The 26000-nt window shown below is 40.2% G+C and overlaps 1 protein-coding gene across 1 annotated transcript; it reads left to right on the top strand.

Annotated features, from left to right (window-relative positions):
- Positions 1-999: 999 nt before the first annotated feature.
- On the top strand, positions 1000-20347 carry LOC139167151 (glycoprotein Xg-like). Its single transcript, XM_070751574.1, has 9 exons — positions 1000-1057; positions 7124-7162; positions 12370-12408; positions 13841-13906; positions 14001-14045; positions 15074-15130; positions 16875-16901; positions 18658-18780; positions 20270-20347. Exons 1-9 carry the CDS (start codon positions 1000-1002, stop codon positions 20284-20286), a joined length of 471 nt encoding a protein of 156 aa, XP_070607675.1. The 3' UTR covers positions 20287-20347.
- The last annotated feature ends 5653 nt before the right edge of the window (positions 20348-26000 follow it).

Raw genomic sequence — 26000 nt, 5'->3', positions numbered from 1 at the left:
TGTGCACCCCACTTTTTGTTAAAATGGGATGCAAGGGTGGGGCTCTGGAAGCTGTATCCAGCTGTACTGGCAGTTCCACTCTTAGGAGGGGAAAAGGTGTGTCATATATTCCGAAAAATACAGTATATAAAGCACTAACTAGGCCTGGTGCCTTGCAAGTGCAGTATAATTCAGCAACTCTGAAGTTCTATATCAGAGGTCCTCAAACTTGGCAGCTTTAAGACTTGTGGACTTCAACTGGAGTTGAAGCCAAGTTTGAGGACCCCTGTTCTAGTTCAATTTTTTGTGGTCTGCTCCACAGATGTATGACTGCAGCTGACTAGAAAGGTGAGAATTACAGTCTGGGAAAGATTCTGGCTTCTTTAAATTTGTCATGTTTCCTTTGCCACTTTCAGCACTGATCAAACAAACCTAGTGACATGTAAGTATTTTACAATATTTAAGGACAAAATAGATTTAATACTTGATTTAGTGAATGAAAGGAGCAGTATTTTTCTAAGTATTTAACATCTCCAATAAAAACAACAGTTCCCAATTTCCAGAGATTTGATTGAAATAGCCTATGCAACATAATTGTCTTCAAGATGAGTGCAAGTTAGGTGTATATTTTTAATACCAAACCACGTTTGTCTGTATTGAGTCTTCGAAAACAATTTTACAAAGTTTGGTAATTTCCCGAGAGTTAAGTTAGGAAAAAGTGTGATCCAGATCTCTTCAGGACTGCCAGCAGTTTGATTCCTCCCACTTTCAATGTAATTGCCTCTTACTACGTATTAGTTAAGGGATGGTTCTTGCAATGTCTCTGTGGGTGTTGCATTAAACAGCTGCCAAATGTTAAGATAGTTTGTGACTGGATTATGTTCTGTTCCCATCTTCTCTGTTAATTGGACATATAAGGCCTCTACAAGATTTGAAAGTGTTTGTGGTTGGAGAAGAATTTGTTTTTTGTTCTAATACCTTTAATTCATATTATAAAAATAAAAGCCAAGACAGAAGACCATGGTGAAGCTGCCAGTTGTTTTTTTGTGCTTTGGATATATTCTGTTAACTCTTGCAGGTAAGTTATTATACTCTTTGGTTTTGGTGATGGATATTATGTGTAATATTGATGTAATTCCATTGTTTTTCTAAAGCAAAGTATTTTAGACTCGAGTAATATCCAAAGCCGACTTATGTATTTCAAGGTTAGTAAGAAACCGATTTATACCAAGTCATATGTTAATTGATTTAACTCAATAGCATCAATATTACAGTCAATTGAATTATGGCATCTGTTGACCACTGACCAATATTTGAACAAGACTAGTATCGGAGACCATATGCCTTCCATAACTGGCTTCAGATATGTAGGTAAAGTTTTGAATAAAAATCACTAAAATGAGTTGGGAATTTTTTTAAAAAGTGATCTGTCATTTGTTCCTGTGTTCACACTATTACAGAACAATTTCTAATGTTCTGGTTTGAAGCAAGATATTTAGAAAAGTAGAAGTTAGACAACTGCACGTATTATTGGATGCTACTGATTTTTAAAACAGCTTTCAATTATAGTGCTGTTCTAAAACAAAAACTTTTCAATGCTTAAACTTGATTCCAACTATCACCATGTTGTTTGCTATGAACAGAACTTGCTCTGATATTTTCCTCTGAAATAAAATGTCTAACATGATGTTGGGATCATTTTATTTCCTTTTTGTCCAAGTTTATTCAGGATAAGTGTATGATGTTTTAACATGGCATGTCAGAACATCTGCTTAATTATAAAATTATGAATATGTTTGAAATGAATTAAGAAATCATTAGAAACCCATATAGTACAGAGTGTATTCATTAGTTTTAATTTCATTGTAAGCCTATCTACTGAAATATGGAAGCTGATATTGTATTTTACAATGCAAACAATCCCATCATGATACATTCATTACTTAACATTTTCGAGTTGATTCCAGAATTATAACAATACATTCATATATAATTTACAAAATGATCTTAGTTTTTTTAGCACTTTGGAATACAATCTGTTAATAGACATAAAAAGTGCCAAAAATGTACCTTTCCAGATATTATAGAACGTTAGTTCCCATAAACTTTACTTCAAGTAGATGAGCATGAGCTTTATTCAAATAATAACTAAGAACTGTAATAATTCAGATCTGTCTTCTGTTGATTACAATTTTTAGTCATTTTTGACAACAAATAACCAGGAATAAGAGTTGAGTTCAAATGGTAAAAAATGTATTACATGCTACCTATATGCGAGAATAAGATCCACTAATGTTCAAGGTAAATTGGCATCAGAATAGAATTTTGTTGGCCAAGTGTGGTTGGACACACAAGGAATTAGTCTTGGTGCATAATCTCTCAGTGTACATAAAATAAAATATACATTTGTCAGGAATCATAAGGTACAAAAAACAATCAAATCATATTAGGAACCAGTCAATATAAATCATAAGGATACAAGCAATAAAGTTACATTCATGGTCATTAGTGGGAGGAGATAGGTGATAGGAACAATGAGATTAATAGTAGTGCAGATTTTGTAAATAGTTTGACAGGCAGAATTGGCAGAACTCAAAAGTGGCTGGATCTAATGGGAGCGTAAAGATGCCAAACTGATGACATGTTTGATCTCACCACTGAGTCAGACTGACCATCTACAATTTTGTTAATGGAAGTTTTGAATTTAGTAAATTATTAAAGTCTCAAAACATTATGAAAAATCGCTGAATAAAGGTAAATGTTTCTCAGTGTCTTCTGAATTTAAAAAGTGTTAATCTTTGTATAAATTTGACAATAATAAATATTGATTAATTGTACAAATTCGATTTCAGCACACAGCTTTGATTGCCAATATCTGTCTGATGTTTTTGATCAAATGTCTTTAAACTACACAATCTGAAACATATTTCATGACTACATTTAAATTACTAAAGTGAAAGGCATTTTTTCTAAGCTGAAGGGGAAAAAATTACTGGAAAGGCATTGCAGCTGTTTCTGTTTGCAATGGATAAGAATGAGGAAAGGGAATGTTAAAGAAAAGAAGATGATTAATTTGAATTTGGTAAAAAGTAATCTGTACACTGTGAATCTAGATTCTTCTTTTTAAATGTTTCAGCCTTTAAGCATAACACTTATTAAGTCAAGTATGCGGACTTTCTTGTTCCAAAATAATTGCACTGGGAGTAGTCTCCTTATGTAATTACAATTATGAATTCACATGCAGAGACAGCTCTACATGCAAGCAGTGTGCTTTACCAGATGTATTATTTGTGATCATTATTAATATAAAACATAATAAATGGTGTTTGCTTGGTAGGGAACTTCGATTTTCCTTCCTTTTCGGCATATGAGCCATATAGCTCTCTACATGGGGCTACCCTTGAAAAGTGTTCGGAGATACAAATAGTGCAAAATGCAGCCAAAATGCTCCCAAGATCTGCCCACATTTCAACATCACCCCATGAGCTGCATTGGCTGCCTATTGGGCTCCAGTCACAATTCAAAGTGCTGGTTATGACGTATAAAGTCCTACATGCTTAGGACCAGATTATCTACAGGAACGTTTTCTGCCTCGTGTACTCCAGTGGCCAGTTAGGTCCCACAGAGTCAGCCTTCTCCAGGTCCCATTGGCAGGACGTAGGGAAAGAGTCTTCTCTGTGGTGGCCCCGGCCCTTTGCAATGAACTCCCTCCTAAGATACATACCACCCCTTCCCTCCTGGCCTTTCGCAAAGTTTTGAAGACCCATCTTTGCCAGCAGGCATGGGGGCCTTGAGTATGGAGATCAATTCCGGCCATAGCTATGAGTGATTGATTAGGCGAATGTGGATGCTTGTGTTGGAATGAATGGGTTTTTTAATTTTTTTCGGTTTTTTAATAGTAATTTTTACTCTGAGTCCTCGGAGAGGGGTGGCATACAAATCTAATATTATTATTATTATTATTATTATTATTATTATTATTATTATTATTATTATTATTATTATATTACTATGTTTATAATAGTAATGTTTATGTTTTTATATTATATTAAATTATATTAGTAATTTTTATACATGTACATTGTACTGTATTTGTTATGTTGTACGCCGCCCCGAGTCATCTCAGAAGGGCAGCATAGAAATCTAATAAATAAACAAACAAACAAACAAACAAACAAACAAACAAACAAATAAATAAAGAAATACTTCTCATATTTGCCACATAGCTTGCATTTCCCACCCTCTATCCTTGATTCAATCTTGATTAATAAAGATAATGCTTAAAGTATTTTCAATATTACCTCTCACAATAATAAATTAACCTGACTTTTAAAATGTCAGAAGGGAGGCATACAAATCTAATTAATATATAAATGAATTAATATTCTCAAAAACTCACATTCTTTCCTTTTTACAGCTTCTATGCCACTTTGGTATGTCCACGCACTCTCCCTACCTCATTTGTTGAATACAAATCTGAAAGAGGCATGACTCAGCTGCCCTGAATGTTGTGGGATTAGGCAGCATATAAATTTAAATAATAAATAACTAAATAAATACATTTGTGCCAAAGATTGCTGTAGTAATTTCCAAATCTACAGAAAAAATTTATTTGCCTTCTCTTCCAATATACACTATGGTGACCATATATTATTTCCACATTTCCATAATCTGTCTAAGTTTTGGTACTTAACTGATTGGTTGTCATTTTAGTCCTATTTTAAACCTACACTTTCTTTTAACTAGACCAGTTTTTCATAGTGTAAATGTTTAATAACAACTTTTTCTTCTTCCTCATCTTTTCCAGAGCCCATTATTCATTATTTTTATATTTTTATCTCTTCACGCTGCAATTCTAGTCCATTATTGTTTTTAATAGGGAAGAACTGCAATGTTGTTGGTGTTATCCAATTTTTTTTACTACCAGTTCTGTGGGTGTGGCTTAGTGGGCATGGCTTGGGCGTGGCAGGGGAAGGATACCGCAAAGTTTCCATTCCCACCCCATTCTAGGGGAAGGATATCGCAAAATATCTATTCCCTCTAGGGGAAGGATATTGCAAAATCTACATTCCCACCCCAGTCTGGGGCCTGCCAGAGGTAGTATTTGTCGGTTCTCCGAACTACTCAAAATTTCCACTACCGATTCTCCGAACTACTCAAAATTCCTGGTACCGGTTCTCCAGAATCTGTCAGAACCTGCTGGATTTCACAACTGGTGGTGTCCTATGCAGCAACTTCCCCCACAGTTAATTATGAAGTTTTGGTGACATTAATTGTTCATCTAACACTTTTTTCAAGGTTTTAGTACTGCCCAACCTTTTCTCAGTCCAGTAACCAATGTTCTTTGTCTCTGCATTGGGTACAATAATCATTTTTGCCCATCCCATATCTTATTAATCTTATTCATGCTTTTGCAATAAGAAAACAATTTATAAAATAAGGACACTGGAGGTGGGGAAAGAGGTGACAAAGAGGTGACAAAGAGGTGACAAATGACAAAGACCTGCTTCAGACTGACTGAAGAAGAGAATATGGTGGCAAAACACAGTGGTGTCCTGACTTCAATTTGAACCAATAAGATACCATTCACCTCACAATGTCACAGGTTTGCACTTTTCCTTAATACATTAGTTGCTGAGCCAAAGTTTAATCAACTGGCAAAGATGTTCGTAGAACATTGGGTCCACACTTGACATAGTGGAGAGATAGGAATAGGCCAGTCTCTGATACAGTCTTTCTACATGTCCATAATATAACTGAAACCATTGTGCTGTCAGATAGTCAGCCCTTGGAAATAGACATAATCTAGAATTTTAATAGGATTAAAGGATTCTCACATAATCTTGAAGGCCTGCCACAACATCTCCTGACTTCAATTTATATTGTATTTAAACCGATTGAGAAATATTTCTTTGGAGTTTCTTTCTTACACAAGTCAGATATATTTTTCCCCTTAACAACTCTACATATTCCTAACCTCAATCACACTGTCACTACAGAATACCACACTCTGGGTCCATCAATCATGCACATGGCTTGTCACAAAAAAAATAAGGTGTAATTTTTTTTGGAAAAAATATAATGAATATTTTCTCGTCAGAATCCATAATCAGAAAGAGCTTTTTGTTGGTTTTTTTCACAGTAGAAATTGAATTTGCAGTGAATTTCAGCTGTTTATTTCAAATGTCTCCAATGTATTCTGCATGATATATCTGTGCAATATTCATATAACTGAGTTGTTGCTTATTGATAGGTCATAGAACTTATTGTGAATTTATTTGCCATTGATCAAAAATCTTTCAGACAGGAGATTTTAAGACAGATGATGGGCAAAAGAAAGAAAAAGAAAAAAGGGATCCATTAGAAACTATATTCAGGAACAAAATAAACAACAATACATTTGTATTATTCCTAACAACAAAGATGCCACGATCAAACTCACTATGAGATACTATATACAATATAGCAATATTTTTACAGGTCACCCTATGGAAACATGGAGCCATGGAGGACACATGGCTTATTAATGAGCATTTCAGTAATGGCTGTTGGTAGCATAAAGTATCTTTATACAACTATGGCAATATATACTATGTAGAACATGTACACGTAATGACTGTATGGAACATATCAAGAGTTTTATGCTAATACAGTGGTACCTCTACTTACGAACTTAATTTGTTTCGTGACCTGGTTCTTAAGTAGAAAATTTTGTAAGAAGAAGCAATTTTACCCATAGGAATCAATGTAAAAGCAAATAATGTGTGAGATTGGGGAAACCACAGGGAGAGCGGAAGCCCTGTTTCCTCCCAGGAGATTCTTAGAAAGGCCCCATGGAGTCTTCTCCCTGCTTTTCCGTCCCTGTTTCCTCCCAGAAGATTCCTAGAGAGGCTCCATGGAAGTTTCTCCCTCCCTTTTCTGGTTACAGTTTCGGAGGTTCAGGTTTGTAAGTAGAAAATGGTTCTTGAGAAGAGGCAAACAAATCTTAAGCACCCAGTTCTTATCTAGAAAAGTTTGAAAGTAGAGACGTTTGTAGGTAGAGGTATCACTGTATATAGAATATAGAATATAAGCAAATTGATTAGGCCAAGAAAAAAGAAGAAGATATTTTTAAACGTTTTAATGTTTGTGTTTCTTTTGATAGACGATGGTGATTTTGACTTAAAAGATGCTCTTGACCCAAGTAAGTATTAGAAAATAAAATAAATGTTACTGAACAAGGCAAATGTTTTCACTAAACTAAATTCTGTTTCAGCTTATATTGAGGGTGGACAACATTATGACCACCAGTGGACACTTCTTTTTAAGTCCACTAGACTTCATGCATTAATTTTGAAATGATGTGACATTTTGCAAATTCAAACCTCAGTGTTTAACATCGGAATTATTTTCAGCACTGCTTCAGCACATGGGGTCCCACAAGGATTCTTAGAAAATTAAAATAATGGATGACTACAAGTAGAATCTTTGTTTAAACAATGTATTCCCACCAAAGCAGATATGGCAAAATCTATATATTGATATGTCACAAAATTTTAAACATTTGGCCCTGATGCATTCCTGGAAAGCTAGTAATGCAGCCCCACAAGATTGTTTACAGTAGTGGCGGTGGGCTGCTGCCAGAACGCCTATTTGTGTGCAGCTCTGCGGCTCTGGAATGCGAGTGCAGGATTGAGCGCAATTATGCTTCCTACACTTGTGCAGGTAGCAAAATCACGCACAAGGACATGTGGGCGTGTATGTTTCGGCAAGGTTTTTTTGCTTCTACGCATGCCTGTAGTGTAGAGGAGTTCAGTTGCCCACCTTGGGCTAATTCTGGACATTTATTTCCAGTAAAGAGATTATAGCAATGATGGGTTCCTCCCAGTTTGGACTGGTTTGCCCGAACTGGTAGTGACCCATCATGATGATGTCACCAAACCAGATCAGTCGATATTTTTGTATCTTTCCAGAGACAGAAAGAACATGGCTGAATTTCCTTATAGTTATTCTTTGGGGGTAGGAGTTAGGAAGTGGATGTGGGGAGTGGGTTAGACAAAGGGAGGGAGGGAGGGAGAGGGGAAAGAATGAGAGAGATGGACAGAATGAGAGAAAATGAGAAAGGGGGAGGGAAAGAATGAGAGAGAGAAAGATCTTGCCTCTGAGCACTGAAGGATGAGGCTCTCTTATGCAGCTGTTACGTTTTAGTGGCTAGCAGGAGACAAAATCCTCTCCATCCAGGAGCTTTTACCGTATAGTTCTCTTAGTCTCTCTTTCCCTGATGGACAAAGGTGGGAAAACACCAAGCATGGGACCAAGCTTGATGCAGAATTTGGGGAAGGGAAGGAAAAGACAGCTGCAGATGGACAACCTTGAAGGGAGGGAGTTCCTGAATTAAAACATTTTAGTCTGAGGAGCAACCCTCATACTCCTGGTAGAAAGGAGAGTGGGACAGAGGAGATGCTTGGAAAGAGTGTGAAGAGAAGATGGGCTGTTAGTTGAGCCTTAGTCTGTCCATTTGCAAGCTGAGCCTCCTTTATAGTCAATTCTTCCCACTCAAGAGGGCAGATACTTCCTTCCTGGAATAGAATCAGAACTTGTAGGATGCTGTTATTTCACTTTTCCTAGTAGCTTATTCCCCACCCCTTTGAAATTAAAGCAGCAGGTGTTTCCCTCTATTTAGGTAAAGTGTTCTCTAGCTGGTAATAATTCATCTTATGAAACGGTGTGGAAGCAAAGGTTTAACAAAGTTAGGCTCCTACCCTGTTTTCCTGAAAATAAGTCACTCCTGAAAGTAAGACGTAGGAGAGATTTCGTAGAATTACCTAATATAAGGCATCCCCCGAAAGTAAGACGTAGGAGACATTTCGTTTCTCAGCATTCCCAAACAGAATATATAGAATAGAATAGAATTTTATTGGCCAAGTGTGATTGGACACACAAGGAATTTGTCTTGGTGCATATGCTCTCAGCGTACATAAAAGAAAAAGATACATTTGTCAAGAATAACACTGCTGTCCATAAATTGCATCCCAAAACGCTGCATCAATCAGATTTAAAACACATCCAACACGCATCCAACATGTGGCTGCATGTTTGGATGCATTTTTTCTGCAGCAGGATACAGGACACAATTCATTGGAAAAAAAACAAGACATCCCCTGAAAATAAGACATAGCACATCTTTGGGAGCAAAAATTAATATAAGACGCTGTCTTATTTTCGGGGAAACACAGTATGATTTTTAATGACTATGGAGATGAAAGAGAAAGGGGGCAAGAGGGAGGGAGAGAGGCTAGAAGAAAGAAAGAAAGAAAGAAAGGTGAAAGGAAGGGAGAGAGGGAGGGAGACAGACAGAGACAGAGGAGTAGAGAGGGCGGAGGGAGGGAGAGAGAAGAGGAAGGAAGCACTACAAATCCTGGCACTAGATATGGATTCAGAAGACACTTTGAAACAGCACAGCAATAGGGCTGGAAGACATCTTGGAGGTCATCTAGTCCAAACCCTTACTGAAGTAGGAAACATTACATTGTCTGGATTATTTTGGTACTTCTAACAGAGAGGGAAATTGTCAGAAAAGAGAAGGGGTTTGCTAGGACAAGGCTGCCATGCAGAGGAAGGCAGAGATAGTCCTTGACTAGACCCCCTCCACGAGCAGCAAAAGCCTAAGCGTCGGAGCCGAAAGGCAAATGGCGCACCCCGCCGCTTAGGCTTTTGCTGCTCCTGGAGGGGGGGGAGGATTTTCTCCTCCCCGCCCCCCCCGGCAGCCAAACGGCGCTGAAGCTTTCGGCATCGGCGCCCACCCCTCCAGAAGCAGCAAAAGCCTAAGCAGCGGGGCACGCCGTTTGCCTTTCGGCATCGGCGCCTTCCCCTCCACGAGCAGCAAAAGCCTCAACGACTGGGCACGCTGCTTGCCTTTCGGCTCCGTCGTTGAGGCTTTTGCTGCTCTTGAAGGGGAAGGTGCCGATGCCGAAAGGCAAACGGCGCGCCCCGCTGCTTAGGCTTTTGCTGCTTCTGGAGGGGTGGGCGCTGATGCCAAAAGCCTCAGCGCCATTTGGCTGCTGGGGGGGGGCGGGAGGAGAAAATCCTCCCCCCCTCCAGGAGCAGCAAAAGCCTAAGCGGCGTTGTGCGCCGTTTGCCTTTCGGCTCCGACGCTTAGGCTTTTGCTGCTCGTGGAGGGGGGGTTGGTGGTGCCGATGCCAAATGCTTTCCCTCCGCGGTGGGGGGTGCAGGGCAGGCACAGTCAGCCCCAGGAGACAAAGAGAGAATGAGAGAAAGGAAAGAGAGAGAAAGGGAGGGAGAGAAAGAAAAAGTGAGAGATAGAAAGGATAGAGAGAAAGGAAATGAGAGAAAGGAAAGAGAGAGAAGGGGAGGGAGAGAAGGAAAGAGTGAGAGATAGAAAGGATAGAGAGAAAGAGGGAATGAGAGAAAGGAAAGAGACAGAAAGGGAGGGAGAGAAGGAAAGAGTGAGAGATAGAAAGTATAGAGAGAAAGGGAATGAGAGAAAGGAAAGAGACAGAAAGGGAGGGAGAGAAGGAAAGAGTGAGAGATAGAAAGGATAGAGAGAAAGAGGGAATGAGAGAAAGGAAAGAGACAGAAAGGGAGGGAGAGAAGGAAAGAGTGAGAGATAGAAAGGATAGAGAGAAAGAGGGAATGAGAGAAAGGAAAGAGACAGAAAGGGAGGGAGAGAAGGAAAGAGTGAGAGATAGAAAGTATAGAGAGAAAGGGAATGAGAGAAAGGAAAGAGACAGAAAGGGAGGGAGAGAAGGAAAGAGTGAGAGATAGAAAGTATAGAGAGAAAGGAAAGAGACAGAAAGGGGAGGGAGAGAAGGAAAGAGTGAGAGATAGAAAGGATAGAGAGAAAGAGGGAATGAGAGAAAGGAAAGAAACAGAAAGGGAGGGAGAGAAGGAAAGAGTGAGAGATAGAAAGGATAGAAAGAAAGAGGGAATGAGAGAAAGGAAAGAGACAGAAAGGGGAGGGAGAGAAGGAAAGAGTGAGAGATAGAAAGGATAGAGAGAAAGAGTGAATGAGAGAAAGGAAAGAGAGAGAGAGAAAATAAGAGAGAGAACGAGAGAGAGAGCAACAGAGAGAGAAAGAACAAGAGAGAGAAAGCATGAGAGAGAGAAAGAACGAGAGAGAGAGAAGGAAAGCAAGAGAGAGAAAAAGATAGCAAGAGAGAGAGAAAGCAAGACAGATAGGGAGAGGAAAGGAGAGCGAGAGAAATGAGAACAAAAAGGAGAGAAAAAAGGAGAAATGAGAAAATGATTGAGGCAGAGAATGAGCGGAGAGAGAAACAAAAGAGAGAGAGAGAGGTGATTCTTGAAACATATGGTAAAAAGCATCCAAATAATAAGAACACCCCCCCCAGCCCACACCTGTTTTTGAAAAGAATAAAAGAGAAAAAACCCCCAGCCCTCAACTGGTTTTGGAAATGGTTACACACACACACATAAGGGGGGGGGGGAGAGAGACAGGGATGGAAAAAGAGAAGTGAGAGGGAGAAGGAATGAGGGAAAAAGGGAGGAAGAGAGAGAAATAAGAAACATGAGAGAGAAAAGGGGGAAAGACAGGAGAAGTACCCAGAAATGAGACAGTGGTATAAATTTCAGGAGGGATGATTGATGATTGACTGTATTTATAAGGGAATGTTACATGGGATTGTATATATGAGGGGGTTATGTATGTATGTATGTATGTATGTATGTATGTATGTATGTATGTATGTATTTACTTATTTACTTATTTACTTACTTACTTACTTATTTATTTATTTATACCTCTATGCCGCCCAGTCCCAAAGGGACTGTCGCTCAGACACTATACTTTTCCGCCCACACCAAAAAAAAATTAGAGGGAACATTGCTTGGTGTGTTTTTCTAAATGCAGTAATAGAGCTTGAATGCGTATAGTTTGAGAAGAGGTTTGCGTGTGTGTGTGTACATACACATACAGTATATGTAGTAGATAATGTGTATTTTTGTGTGTCTGTGTGTAGATATATACACATGTGGCATATATACATAGGATTAAATAGTATATTTTGGATGTTCAGTAGTAGTAAATAGATAGGGAAATTGAATCTCACTGAGGTCTTTAAAGCGAGGAGAGGCCAGACACCCTAACCCTTGATGTGAGTGACATCAAGTTGGCCATGTCCACCCAGTCACATGCCCACCCAGTTACATGATTGCCAAACCACTCCCACACAGTCACATGACCATCAAGCCATTCCCACAAAATTAAGCCATGCCCACAGAGAGGCAGTACAAAATTTGGAACCCACCGCTGGAAGATATGATTGTGTTGTAAACATCACAATGAGTTTTAGAATTGACAACTAGTTTTTTTTTAATGTAAACTTTCTTTTTGATAATCTTAATAATACTTCAATGTTCCTTTACTTTTCTTAGATGAGAAGCCTTCTGAACCAACAAAAAAGCCACCAGGGGGTAAGCTTTAAATTGCAGTTGATCAAATAAATACCACAGTGCTAAAGCTTTCTCAGTGTCAGAAACTTTCCCAACAGCCTTTAAGGAGTTTTTGCTATTACAGTGGTATCTCTACTTAAGAACTTAATTTGTTCCATGATCAGGTTCTTAAGTAGCAAAGTTTTTAAGTAGAAGCAATTTTTCCCAATAAAAGCTCAGAATTTGGGTGGGAGGAGGAGGAAAAAGAGGAGGAGGACAGTCACTGCCGAAGGAAGAAGGTGAGGTGAGGGGAATCAAAAAAATCCAAAACTTTAAGGCTTAAAAAAAAAGAGGAACTCTGAGATGGTGAGGAGGAGCACACACCTCCCATACACCGGGCGTGAGGCTGCCTCCCATACCCTGTGCCAGAGAGAGAAACCCAGGCGGGCGAGAGGGGGGAACTTCCCGCTCCTTTGACCAAAAGGCAGCTGCTGCTGCTGCTGCTGCTGTTACCTGCTTCTTCTTCCTTCCCATGCTGAAGGGCTCCCCTCTCCTCTCACTCGCTTGCTTTGTAGCCTACGCCTTTCCTTCACTGTAGTCACTCCTTGATTTGGATAAAGCCGAGTTGATTCAGCTGGGGTGAAGCGGCCCCTTTTGCCTTTCCGCGCCCAGATCCTCCAGGAGGCAACCTCGTGCCAGGTGTGTGAGAGGCAGCGTGAGGGAGTCACCATAGCAAAGTGGTTTATTCCCTCTCCAAGTGCCGAGAGAAAGGAAAACACTCCGTTTGCTCTGGGCTGCCCAGAGTGAAGGGAGCATTTCTTTTCTCTGGGTGCTGGCAGAGGTTTAGTCCTTCTCCAAGCACCCAGAGAAAGGAAAATGCTTTGTTTGCTCTGGACTACCAAAGCCTCCTTAAGTGCCACTGAAAGCCTCCTCTGGCAGCCCAGAAAAGCTCGAGATGGCCAGGATTAAAGGGGGAATGGCAGGAAACTGGCTGGGCCTTTGTGCCGCTCTCAAATTTCCTGGAAATTTTTTCTGGGCTCGGGTTCTTAAGTAGAAAATGGTTCTTAAGAAGAGGCAAAAAAATCTTGAACACCCGGTTCTTACCTAGAAAAGTTCTTAGTTAGAGGTGTTCTTAAGTAGAAGTACCACTGTATACTTCTGGTTTGGACATTATAACCTTTTCTGGAGTGGTTTGCTGGTTTCTCCAGAGTGCAACTCATGCTTAATTCTTAAAGACGAATGCCATTTCTTCCTGCCCTTTTCCATCAATTGCCCATTCCTAATGTTATGTAATGTAAGTAGATATAAAAATAATATTCCAGTATTGGTAACAAGAATAATAATTGGCATTTATGGGCATTGTAATCCAAGTTTTTTTCTGGAGAAGAATAGTTTCAATAAATGTTTATTGTTCCTAAAGAAATAAAATGTACGATAAAGAGATTTAATTTATATCTGGAAATATTTATCCTAGGTAACAAACCTCCACCTAACTTATACCCTGACCTTAGACCATACTCAGATAATCATGGAAACGGTGGTAAGAACAGAAATTGTGTTGTTTAGATACATTCATAATATGTTTCTTTTCCTTGGTTTAATTTTATTAATTGATTTGTAATATGTTGATTTAGGAAATTCCTTTTATGGTGGTGGTGGTGGCAGCAGCATTGGAACTGGTAAGATTTCATTTTATTGTTAAGTTTTGAAATACTTACTACCTTTCCACCCTTTTCATTTATATCCATACATCAATATTATTGGAACATATTGATCACCACTTCTAATTTAATTTTTAGTACTTAAAAGAAAGTATTGTTCATATTATCTACTCTATATTAATTAGATTATAAAGTAGATATATGCCATCAGATAAAGGGAATATGATGTAAAGTTGAACTAAACTGCTTCTGAGATTGAATAGCATCCATGTGACATGTGAATATCTATGCTAGAAAAGCTGAGTGGCAGTTGGCTGCAGGAATTTGCATGGCCTGGAAAGACGCAAGTTGTGAAACAAGGCCACAACAATTTCCTTTAGTGCTGCTCAGGTGGGAGCTCCAACTTACCGTTGCTACTGGTGCTGATGTGCACACAGCTCTGGGCAACTGGGAGGCATGTGCACACATTGGAGTGAGATTTGTCTTCTGTGCATGAACAGGAAGCAAATGTTACGAGAAGCAAACGTTACAAGACTTTTGGTAATTTTTTGCTTCCGCGCATGCGTGAAAGCAAAAAGTCACCAAAAATCACTGAAATCTTGCCCTCACATGCGTCCTCTCGCAATATTTTGCTTCCTGTGCAGAAGCCAAATTTCGCTCCAATGCGTGCACTCGCCCGCCAGTCACCTGAAACTATGCCCACAGCTCCATTTCCACTACCGGTGTGGCATCCACCCCCGTTCTGGTAGCAACCCAATACTGGTGCTGCTTCCTTTAAAGATTCCTCCTTACCTGACTTTCATTTTAGTTCATGCATAAGAATCTGCTTTGCTATTCCACATGATTGCTTAATCTGCTTTTGACCTTTTACATCTTTTGGATATTGGTAGGTTCTTCACCAAATGCCATCAGGCAATTATCAAGGCACTTTAAGATGCATTTTGGTATACCCACTAATATTTCAGATAGATTCTGAAATCCTCAAGAAGGAAAAAAGGAGAGGATGAAAGAAAGAGAGTAACAAAATAATTAATTTTATTTTTTAGGTGGTTTGAATGACCTAGATCTCAATGATGGGAAACCTTTAGTTCCACGCCCAGCAGGTAATATATAGATTTTTTCCCAGGTGACTCATATTTCTCTATTTTCTTTGACAAAATAATTTCATTGGTAGATTTCTCATTATTATTTTCTAGCCTGCTTTTATTATGTAGACAGATCATTAACATATTGTCAATAAGGTTTCATACTGATGAAATGCAGTGCCCAGTGTCACTGAAATAGCACACATGCTTGCTTATATTGTCACATGAATGGTGCACCTAGGTCCAATCTCTGACACAGGTTAGAGGGTCCCCATAAATTGTTTTTTATTGTCAACTTTATTATCTATTTTGAGGATATATTTTCTGTAATATGAATTATTGTTCAATATTTTTGATATTTGATATTTGGCTCACTGCAAACATAGAATACATAGTAAAACAATTGATCCAATTAATTACGATTAAAGAACTTTAAAAAGATTCTAAAAACTTAAAACATTCAATTTATCATTCACTCAATAGGTCACTCTAAACGCACTTGTTGGTCAGGGGAAGAGATCTAGTGACCCCAGGCCTGGCGGCAAAGATGAGTTTTTAAACTTTTTTGGAAAGCAAGGAGAGTGGGGGCAGTGCAAATCTCTGGGGGGAGCTGGTTCCAGAGGGCCGGCCCCCCCACAGAGAAGGCTCTTCCCCTAGGCCCTGCTGACGGGGACTTGAGGAGATCAACTCTGTGGGACCTCACCGGGATGCTGGGATTTGTGCGGCAGAAGGCGGTCTTGGAGATTTATTTATTTATCAGATTTGTATGCCGCCCCTCTCTGTAGACTTGGGGCGGCTCACAACAGCAATAAAACAATATACAACAAATCTAATAATTTAAAAGTCACTAAAAATCCCCTTATTAAAAAGCAAAAACATACACACAAACATAACCATGCATAAACTGTATAGGCCTGGGGGAGATGTCTCAATTCCCCCATGCCTGATGGCAGAGGTGGGTTTTAAAGAGTTTACGAAAGGCAAGGAGGGTGGGGGCAATTCTAATCTCCGGGGGGAGCTGGTTCCAGAGGGTCGGGGCCACCACAGAGAAGGCTCTTCCCCTGGGTCCCACCAAATTACATTGTTCAGTCGACAGGACCCAGAGAAGGCCAACTCTGTGGGACCTAACCGGTCTCTGGGATAACCTGGTCCTATGCCATGTAGGGCTTTATAGTCAAAATCAACACTTTGAATTATGTCCAGAAACCGATTGGCAGCCAATGCAGTCCGCAGAGTGATGGTGAGACATGGGCATGCCTTGGAAGGCCCATAACCGCTTGCACGACTGCATTTTGGATGATTTGAAGTTTCCGAACACTCTTCAAAGGTAGTCCCATGTAGAGAGCATTGCAGAAGTCAAACCTCAAGGTGATAAGGGCCTGAGTGACTGTGAGCAAAGACTCCCTGTCCAAATAGGACCACAACTGGTGCACTAGGCGAACCTGGCCAAACAACCCCCTCACCACAGCTGAAAAACGGTGTTCTAAAGTCAGCTTTGGATCGAGGAGGACACCCAAGTTGCGGACCTTCTCTGAGAGGGTCAATAATCCCCCCCAGGATGATGGATGGACAGATGGAAATGTCCTTGGGAGGCAGTACCCATAGCCACTCCGTCTTGTCTGGATTGAGCTTGAGCCTGTTGGCACACATCCAGACCCTGATAGCCTCCAGACACCGGCATTGTGGTACTTATGGTACCAGTAGTGTAGTTTTTTTAAAATGCTTTTGTTCTTGAAATAACCATTTATTGGCTCTATCTTAGGTGAGAAAGAGCAAGGTGGAAATATGGGTAAGAGTTTGCATTTGTTTTATTTTGTATTTGTGTCTGTGTGATGATTAAGAATCAAAATATGTAAATAGTAAATACTTTATATATATTAAGTATACTTTATAACGTATTAAAAGAAAGGGTAATTAGAGGTATCTAGTCTAGGAATAGCTGAGGGCCACTTTGTTGGAATAGTTGGAAAAAGATTAATTTTTGATGAAAAACACTTGAAATTATCAGATCTGGAACCAATCCATATTGTTGTTTCTACTCCTCCATCTTTATCCTATTGCATAAAATTTTAGTTCAGTCCTTTCAATAAGCAGATAAGGAGAACCATATTTATTTCATTCAATTTAAGTCTTCAGTTGAATTCCAACTCTTACTGCATTACTGATGTTGGTAGCTTGGGGAAATCAGATAACCTCTTGAAATTTGAGAATGTATTTATTTATCACATTTCGATGCCACCTAAGCAATTCTGGTTGGTTTATAAATGTCTCACCTCTACTACAATCCATAACTCTGACTTGTTTATATTCTGGACTTCAATAGAATATTATTATAAATATCTTTGGCTCATACATTCAATCGGAATGATGCATACCAAGAGCTGAGAGGTCATACTGGATCTTTATCCTCAATATGGAGGTAGACTCTGGGTAAAGGAGTTTGAGACCTCCCTATAGAAATGTTAAAACAAGCCACAGTGAGGTCAGAAGGGTTACTGCTGCTCAGGGGTGGGCTACTGCCTGGATGGGGGGGGGGGCAGTGAAAATGGAGCTCCACCCCAGAGCACCCAATTCGCACTGAAAGATGTTCAAATACAGGGTGTCCTGCATAAGCCATGCCCACAGTGTGGTAATAAATTTTTTTGTTAGCCCTTCACTGCTTGCTGTTGTATCATAAAGTAATCACAGAAAATATACCACATCATATTGCCTGAAGCAAATATGCATATTTACATTACGATGTGTCATAATTGGTCCCCCCTTTCTAACCTTTAATACTGTATATCCATGGACTTCTCCTAGCTTCTAAACAAACAGCCAAAATTTTCAACTGTTTGTTTTAATACAGGAAAAAAGAAAGATTAGGATGTATCTTGTGGAGAGGTTGAGAAACCAGATTCTAAGTTCTGATCCTCTGGTTTCTCATGTACTGATTCCAAAAGAAAAGTAATCATTGGGTAAAAATGGGTTTGAGTTAAAGACAGACGAAGTAATTTCTTGCCACCAAACCTAGGCAAACATTTGGGTTGGAAGGTTCTTACATTTTTTCGTTCTGTCCATCCCAAATGGTGGCATCATTCCAATTCATTGATATTTACATGATTTGGGGGATGAGGAAGAAATGTGATTATAATACATGCGGTCCTCAACTTAACAACCATTCAACAGTCCAAAGTTACAACAGCACTGAAAAATGATTTATGACCATTTTTCACACCTACAACCACTGCAATATCCCCAAGGTCATATGATCAAAATTTGCATGCTTGGCAATTATATTTATGGCAGTTGTGGTGTCCTGTGATCACCTTTTGTGACTCTCTGATAGGCAAAGTCAATGGGAAATCTACTTTCATTTAACAAGCATGTTACTAATTTAACAACTGCAGTGATTCACTTAACAGCTGTGGCAAGAAAGGTCATACAATGGGACAAAATGTACTCAACAACTGAAATATTAGCAACAGAAATCTTGGACTTGACTGTAGTCACAAGTCAAGGAGTACATGTGGTGTTATTCATAACTGTTTTTCCCCCATCCTTAGTTGATTCTGCTACGACAGCTCAGATTACCTCTCCTGTTGTTGCTGCAGCTGTGATTCTGACTATTGGAGCCATAGCTGGCTATAGTGCTTATAAACAGAAAAGATACTGTTTTAAACCAAGAGGTAAGACTGATTACTTTAAGTGTTCTCTAAAGGTCTCCAAAATCAATCCTGGATGCCATAGCTTAGATAAGACTTGAGAATATCTTCATTATATATGGGACAAACTGTATTAGAGACCAAGTCTTTTCTCACAACAATTAGGGAAGATTTACAGTACTGTATTTCCAATTGGATCAATCAATCAATCATTTTTAGTGAGTCTTACTTTTATGATAGAAGGGATAAAAGAAACTATAAAGCTAGCCTTTTTCTATGAATGTTTTCTTTATCCTAATGCTATTATTTTTTTAGTCTTCTGCTACAGAAACAGGTAATAAAATTTCATCCAGTAACATCACAATGCCTTATTAAAAAATAATAATAATAAAAGCTTCATTTTAAAGAATGTCTTTGTCCTCTGTGAATTTTATTTTGAATACTTTTGCCAATTATAATTTCTCTCTGGTCTGTTTGAGTAGTGTTTTATATGTCTCCTTTAAGAATTGATTAGCATCAGAAACATGCTTTGGATATGAGCCATCAGTAAGGACTTTTGATTGAATTTGTGGCAGAGCTTCTTGAACATGCGTTGGATCATAGCCCTTAAATTAGCATGTTCTCTCTCAGGTGCTCTCTTAGACTGAAATCCAAGGCAAAAGTATTTTACACTTCCCCATCCTACACGGGTCTAATCCCTAAAGGCTTTTGGAACAATCTTGTGCATTTACTTTGAGGTCAGATCCACTATATTAATGCTATATCAATGCTACTTATTCTCGTGAATGTTTATATTACAGTACATTTTTATTTGAGAGTGAAGATATTTTCTAGAAAAGCCTCTCACAATACACTTTCACAAAAAATATGTAAATGCCAGACTTCATTCATTCATTCATTCATTCATTCATTCATTCATTCATTCATTCATTTATTAGATTTGTATGCTGCCCCTCTCCAAGGACTTGGAGCGGCTCACAACAAAAACAATACAAATCCAATACTAAAACGATTTAAAACCCTTAATATAAAAACAATCATATATCTCATACAGACCATGCATAAAGTGGAAGCAGCCCAGGGGAATCAATTTCCCCATGCCTGATGACAAAGATGAGTTTTGAGGAGTTTGCGAAAGGCAAGGAGGATGAGGGCAGTCCTAATATCCGGGGGGAGTTGATTCCTGAGGGTGGGGGCCACCACAGAGAAGGCTCTTCCCCTGGGTCCCGCCAGACGACATTGTTTCGTCAATGGGACCCAGAGAAGACCAACTCTGTGGGACCCAACCGGTCACTGGGATTCATGCGGCAGAAGGCGGTCCCGGAGATAATTACCTTCCATTCCATTCTATTATTTCTTCCATTTGTTTTCTTACCAAGAAATTATATTTTTGATTGAACTAGCACACTAGAAGCATCCAGGGGTATGTGTTGCACATTATTTGTAATGGGTTGCATTATTATTTGTGACAAAGGAACTTTTTTTTATATTAACACATGCACTTATGTTTTAGATGGAGCAGTTGTATAAACGGATCAGAAATTATCTAAGAAATATTGAATTCTACAAGATCATCAACAAAATGAAGGAACTGCATACTGTACTATGTACTATGATGCTGTTGCTAAGATTTTATGAAATGAGGCATTTTGTTTTTGTGTATTAAAACTAAAGAACAAAATTTTTCAAAACAAGAGATTGATTAATGATACTGTATACACTCCTCTACATTGTATGAATAGTAAAAAATCATGCTATGGTTTATTTTCCACCAGTTCATACAGAGTTAAAAACATTTTGTGTTCTCTTTATTTAAGATAACTGGATCCAAACAATCAGAATCTCAATTTCACTCTTGCTATACAGCCATTGGTTTATACTTAAGGCTCTTTATATGCCCTTTTTCAGATCTTCAGGATTACTTAAAAATCTATGGGGTGTTAGATGCACTGAAATGTGGAAAGATGCACAGAAAGATGTCCTCTCTCTAGTTTAGCTATACTGCACCAGCGTCCAGGGAAATATTGTACTTCTCTAACTTTATAAATTAAATTTCATTGAAACAAACATGATTAGTTATCTTCCTACATAAGCTACTTGAAACCACCTATTTTGTTAATAGTTCCCCTATTTTGGAGTGTGACTAACTGAAATGTTAATGTTAATTTGGTGATAAAATACCAGGTGCTGAGAAATAAAGATATTTTGTGGCAGGGGTGACATACCGGTTCAGGCATACCGGTAGCGGTGGCCACTGGTGGTTTGGAAAACCAGTAGCGGTGGCTGCACAAGGCTCCACCCACCTGCCCAGATGTTGCCATTTTCTTTTTTTAACTCTCTGCGCATGCGCAAAGGCTTCTGCACATGCACAGAGGATGAAAAACTATGTATGACAGTAGTGAATGCAAACCAGTAGAGAAGGTAAGTAGATTTCACCACTGGATTGTAGTCATCTTCATGAAGTGTTGAACAAATATTGTTATATTTAAAGGACATGGTCAGGAAAAGGAGAGTTCAGGAATACAATGGAATATGTGTATCATTTTTTCTCTTTAATTAGGGGGATTTTCCCCCTTCTTCCTTCAATTCTAATATATAATATATTGCCATGTATATTAATTTTTTGCTGATAATTCTTGTAAATCTATGTAAAAGTAAAGTTTTCTTCAAGTTAAATTTGACTCCCAGATTTAAGTTTGAAACAGAACTATGTCCTAATAAGGAACATGGCATTACTAAAATGTATAAATCTTTGTTGAAATATGAGCTAGCAATACAAGTGAAATAATGTATGATAAAATGGCTAAATTTTTTGGTTACTATATACAATTGGATCAGTGGGAAAATGTCTAGTTAGAAGGATTTAAATTTCAATTATAATTTTAATGAAGATAATTTTTACAAAATTGTATTTATTTATTTATTACATTTTTTTACACACTGCCCATCTCATGTAAATGATTCTAAGTGACTAATGATGTATAATTGGTATCTGTCACCTAAGAAATGTATATGCAGAATGTATAAAGGTATTTTGAATCTTTGTTTGAAATGAGAATAACATGAAGGGAGAATTTTATCTGTACACCGCCCTGAGTCCATTTGGAGAAGTGCGGCTTATAAATCTAATAAACCGAATTGAATTGAATCATATTTGTGAACATGCAAAAAGGTTAGAAATTTTTGGATACAAACATATATATTAAATCAGAATATTTTAAAGACTAAAGTACAATTGAAAACAGGCTTTTTTGGGGGGAGTGATATACAAGCAACTAGAAAAAAAATGTATGGTGGTTTGTTTTTGTATATGACAATTCCAGCAAGAGAATTATACCGTATTTTTCGGAGTATAAGGCACACCAGAGTACAAGATGCACCTTAGTTTGGGGGAAAGAAAACAAGGGAAAAAGGTGTCTGCCTTCCAGTAATTCACCAAACAGCAAAGAGCACAGAAGATATACACTGTTTGCTGTGTATTTCTGTGCATGTGCCTGTGTATTTCTGTGCATGTGCCTGACCCATAGAAATAGCAAAGAATCAAGAAATGTACATTATGGCAGTTATTAATCCCAGAAAGTTTTGTTAAATGTAATCACACTAACTCCTCCCAATTATTTAAATAGACCTACTCCAAATATGACTAAGTGAGGGTTTAACTCAGCTGCCTTATCTTAATACTAAAACAGGATACTGTTACATTTCAGATAACACTTTTACAGATCTTTAAAACTGAAGTGGCAAGGTTGGTAAAACAAGGACCCAGATTGTTGGGGGCAATCTGCTTATCAAATAATTCCCTCACCATTGTCAAACTATTCTCTAAGGCTGCATTACTATTACTATTAGTTTTACTCATCATTCCTGTTCTGATTTCAGGCTGATTATATAATACTTGGAATAAAGAAATTCTCAATGCATCTCATTGTAAAACATATTCTCTTTAATTTCTCCATTAACACTTCAACTCTGCATGCAGTTTTCTTCCCTCATCATTATTATCTCAGCAACTAAGTAGATAAGCTTGGCAGTAACATAAAAGACATTCCGCAAGTCATTCTGAAATTTATAGCTAATTAGGGCTAGCCAGGAGTCATAAAGAAACAAGTAATAAATCACATGTGATAGCTTACAATTCAGAGCAAGTTTGGGAGACGGTCATTCTTATTTTGCAAGATTGAACGAATTTAGCGTCTCTTCCATTTTACACCCGGATGTGAAGTAATTCAATAATTAGTTATTCTCTAATATCTCCTCCCTCTTTCTTCCAAGCATTTTTTAAACCTTCTGAAATGAGCATCCCTCCATCTGTGATCTCCCCCATTTGAGTCACTCAAACTCATGTCTATGTCATTAATAATAATAATAATAATAATAATAATAATAATAATAATAATTTATTAGATTTGTATGCCACCCCTCTCTGAAGACTCGGGGCGGCTCACAACAGTAATAAAAACAATATTATAATAGAACAAATCTAATATTAAAAAACATATAAAACCCTATCATTATTTAAAAAACCAAACAACACATTCATCCCAAACATAAAACAAAGTACAATAGCCTGGGGGAAAGGTGTCTCAACTCCCCCATGCCTGGCGGTATAAGTGAGTCTTGAGCAGTGTTCCCCGTAATACCCTCCCGCGCACCCTTTTCCATGGGCGCGCGCTCCCCATCCCCCTGCCAGACCACGTGTGTGTGTGGGGGGGGCGGGGAGGTGCCGGCAGTAGGAGGAAAGGGAACCGTGGCCGTCCCTGCCTCCCCACTGTGCCTCCGGCCCCCTAGCGCCCCTGGCCATGCCCCCTGCCCACCCGATCCACCCCCTCTCCTCCTCCGCGCCTCCTGCCTTGGGGCGCAACTTCGCTCGCGGTGGTGGTGGCTGCGGCTTCTCTTCGGGACGAAAGCACTCCCAGCCAGGGGGCTGTGAGAGAGGGCTTTCTCCTTGCACTTCAGGAATGCCCGCCCCGCCCCTCTCGCAGCCCCTTCGCTGGGAGTGCTTTTGTCACGGACTTTCAGCAAGGGGGCTGCAGTAGAGGCAGGGCAGGCATTCCTGAAGCACTCGGAGAAAGCGCTGTCGCAGCCCCCTCGCTGACAGAGAAAGAGAAAGTAAGTGAGAAAGAGAGAGAGAAAGGGGGGAGAGAGATAGCAAGAGAGAGAAGAGAAAGAAAGCAAGAGAGATAGAAAGAAAGTGAGAGAAAGAAAGCAATAGAGAGAAAGAAAACGAGAGAGAGAGAAAGAGAGAGAGAGAGAGAAAGAAAGAGAGAGAGAGAGAGCAAGAGGGGGAGAGAGAGAAAAAGAGAGGGAGAGAAAGTGAGAAAGAGAGAGAGAGAGCAAGAGGGGGAGAGAGAAAGAGAGAGAAATGACTCTTGATTTAAAGCATATGGTAAAAAGCACCCAAATAATAACAGAGGAAAAAAACTCCAGCCGTTTTTGTGTGTGTGTGTGTGAACACTTGAACCATTTCCAATAGCTCACCTGTTATTGGAAATGGTTCAAGAGTTCACACACACACACACACACACACAAGGGGGGAGGAGATAGGGATGGAAAAAGAGGAGAAGATAGTAATAATAGTAATAAATTTTGGTTTTGTTTTATTATTAATTTCTTTTAATAAAAAAAGAAGGGAATTGTTTATTTATTTATTTGTTTGTTTATTTATTTATTTGTTTATTTATTTATTTACATTCTATGCCGCCCAGTCCCAAAGGGACTGTCGCTCAGAAACTATACTTTTCCGCCCACACCAAAAAAAAATTAGAGGGAACATTGGTCTTGAGTAGTTTATGAAAGACAGAGAGGGTGGGGGCAATTCTAATCTCCGGGGGGGGGGGGAGTTGATTCCAGAGGGCCGGGGCTGCCACAGAGAAGCTCCATTGCTAACTGTTGGTAGAACAGGGAGATTTATGATATCTAAATCCCACTCATCATCCGAATCTGAAAACTCCTCACACTGCAAGGAAGTACTGTACAGTGATCCCCCGATCATTGCGAGGGTTCCGTTCCAGGACCCCCCGCAATGATCGGTTTTTCGTGAAGTAGTGCTGCGGAAGTAAAAACACCATCTGCGCATGCGCAGATGGTGTTTTTACTTCCGCAGCGCTAGCGAGGAGCCGAAGATTGGGGTTCCTGGGAAGGGGACTCAGCTGGGAAGCGGCGCTGGGGTTTCCCCACCGCCCACGCAAACTCCTCACTGCCGCTCGCCCGCCCTTCGCCCGCCCACGCCGCCACTTCCCAGCTGAGTCCTGAAGCGAACTTCCGCGTTTGTCTTCGGGACTCAGTTGGGAAGCCGCGCGGCTGTTTTAAAACGTCGCCGCCGGCATGGGGGGCTTCCTAGCAGCCCCCCAAACCCGGGTTGGGGGTCCGGGGGGTGCTGGCAAGCCCCCCATGCTGGCGGCGACGTTTTAAAACAGCCGCGCGGCTTCCCAACTGAGTCCCGAAGACAAACGCGGAAGTTCGCCTTTGATGTTTGTCTTCAGGACTCAGTTGGGAAGCCGCGCGGCTGTTTTAAAACATCGCTGCCAGCATGGGGGGCTTCCTAGCAGCCCCCAAAACCCGGGTTGGGGGTCCGGGGGGTGCTGGCAAGCCCCCCATGCCGGCGGTGATGTTTTAAAACAGCCGCGCGGCTTCCCAACTGAGTCCCGAAGACAAACGTCAAAGGCGAACTTCCGCGTTTGTCTTCGGGACTCAGTTGGGAAGCCGCGCGGCTGTTTTAAAACGTCGCCGCCGGCATGGGGGGCTTGCCAGCACCCCCCGAACCCGGGTGGCCGGGCGAGCAGCGAGCGAACGGCGGGTGGCCGGGCGAAGGGCGGGCGAGCGGCGAAGGGCGGGTGAGCGGGTGCTGGGGGGGCTTCTCGCCCTCCCGCCAGCAAGAGGGGGAGCGAACGGCGTGGGCGGGCGAAGGGCGGGCGAGCGGCAGCGAGGAGTTTGCGTGGGCGGTGGGGAAACTCCTCGCTGATGCCCGCCGCTCGCCCTCCCGCCAGCAAGAGGGGGAAGACCCAGGGAAGCCGCCCAGCAGCTGATCTGCCCGGCGCCATCTATGCATGCGTGCCCATAGAAAAAAGGGCGCGCATGCGCAGATGGTGTTTTTACTTCCGGGTTCAAAAATCGCCATATAGCCGTTTCGCAATGATCGGGAACGCAATACCCGGGGGATCACTGTACATACAATTCCTATCACCCATCTCCTCCCACTTATGACTGTATGACTAACTTGTTGTTTGTATCTTTACAATTTATAT

The sequence above is a fragment of the Erythrolamprus reginae genome, chromosome 4, assembly GCF_031021105.1.
Source record: "Erythrolamprus reginae isolate rEryReg1 chromosome 4, rEryReg1.hap1, whole genome shotgun sequence".
Lineage (NCBI taxonomy): Eukaryota > Metazoa > Chordata > Lepidosauria > Squamata > Dipsadidae > Erythrolamprus > Erythrolamprus reginae.
Note: the sequence above shows the minus strand (reverse complement) of the source record. Positions and strands in the feature narration are given on the sequence as shown.

Excerpts from the sequence above, each read along its gene's own strand:
- LOC139167151 (XM_070751574.1), top strand. The coding sequence starts at position 1,000 with ATGGTGAAGCTGCCAGTTGTTTTTTTGTGCTTTGGATATATTCTGTTA. Across the intron at positions 14,046-15,073 it reads TGGCAGCAGCATTGGAACTG|GTGGTTTGAATGACCTAGAT; the intron begins GTAAGATTTCAT and ends TTTATTTTTTAG. Across the intron at positions 15,131-16,874 it reads TTTAGTTCCACGCCCAGCAG|GTGAGAAAGAGCAAGGTGGA; the intron begins GTAATATATAGA and ends GCTCTATCTTAG.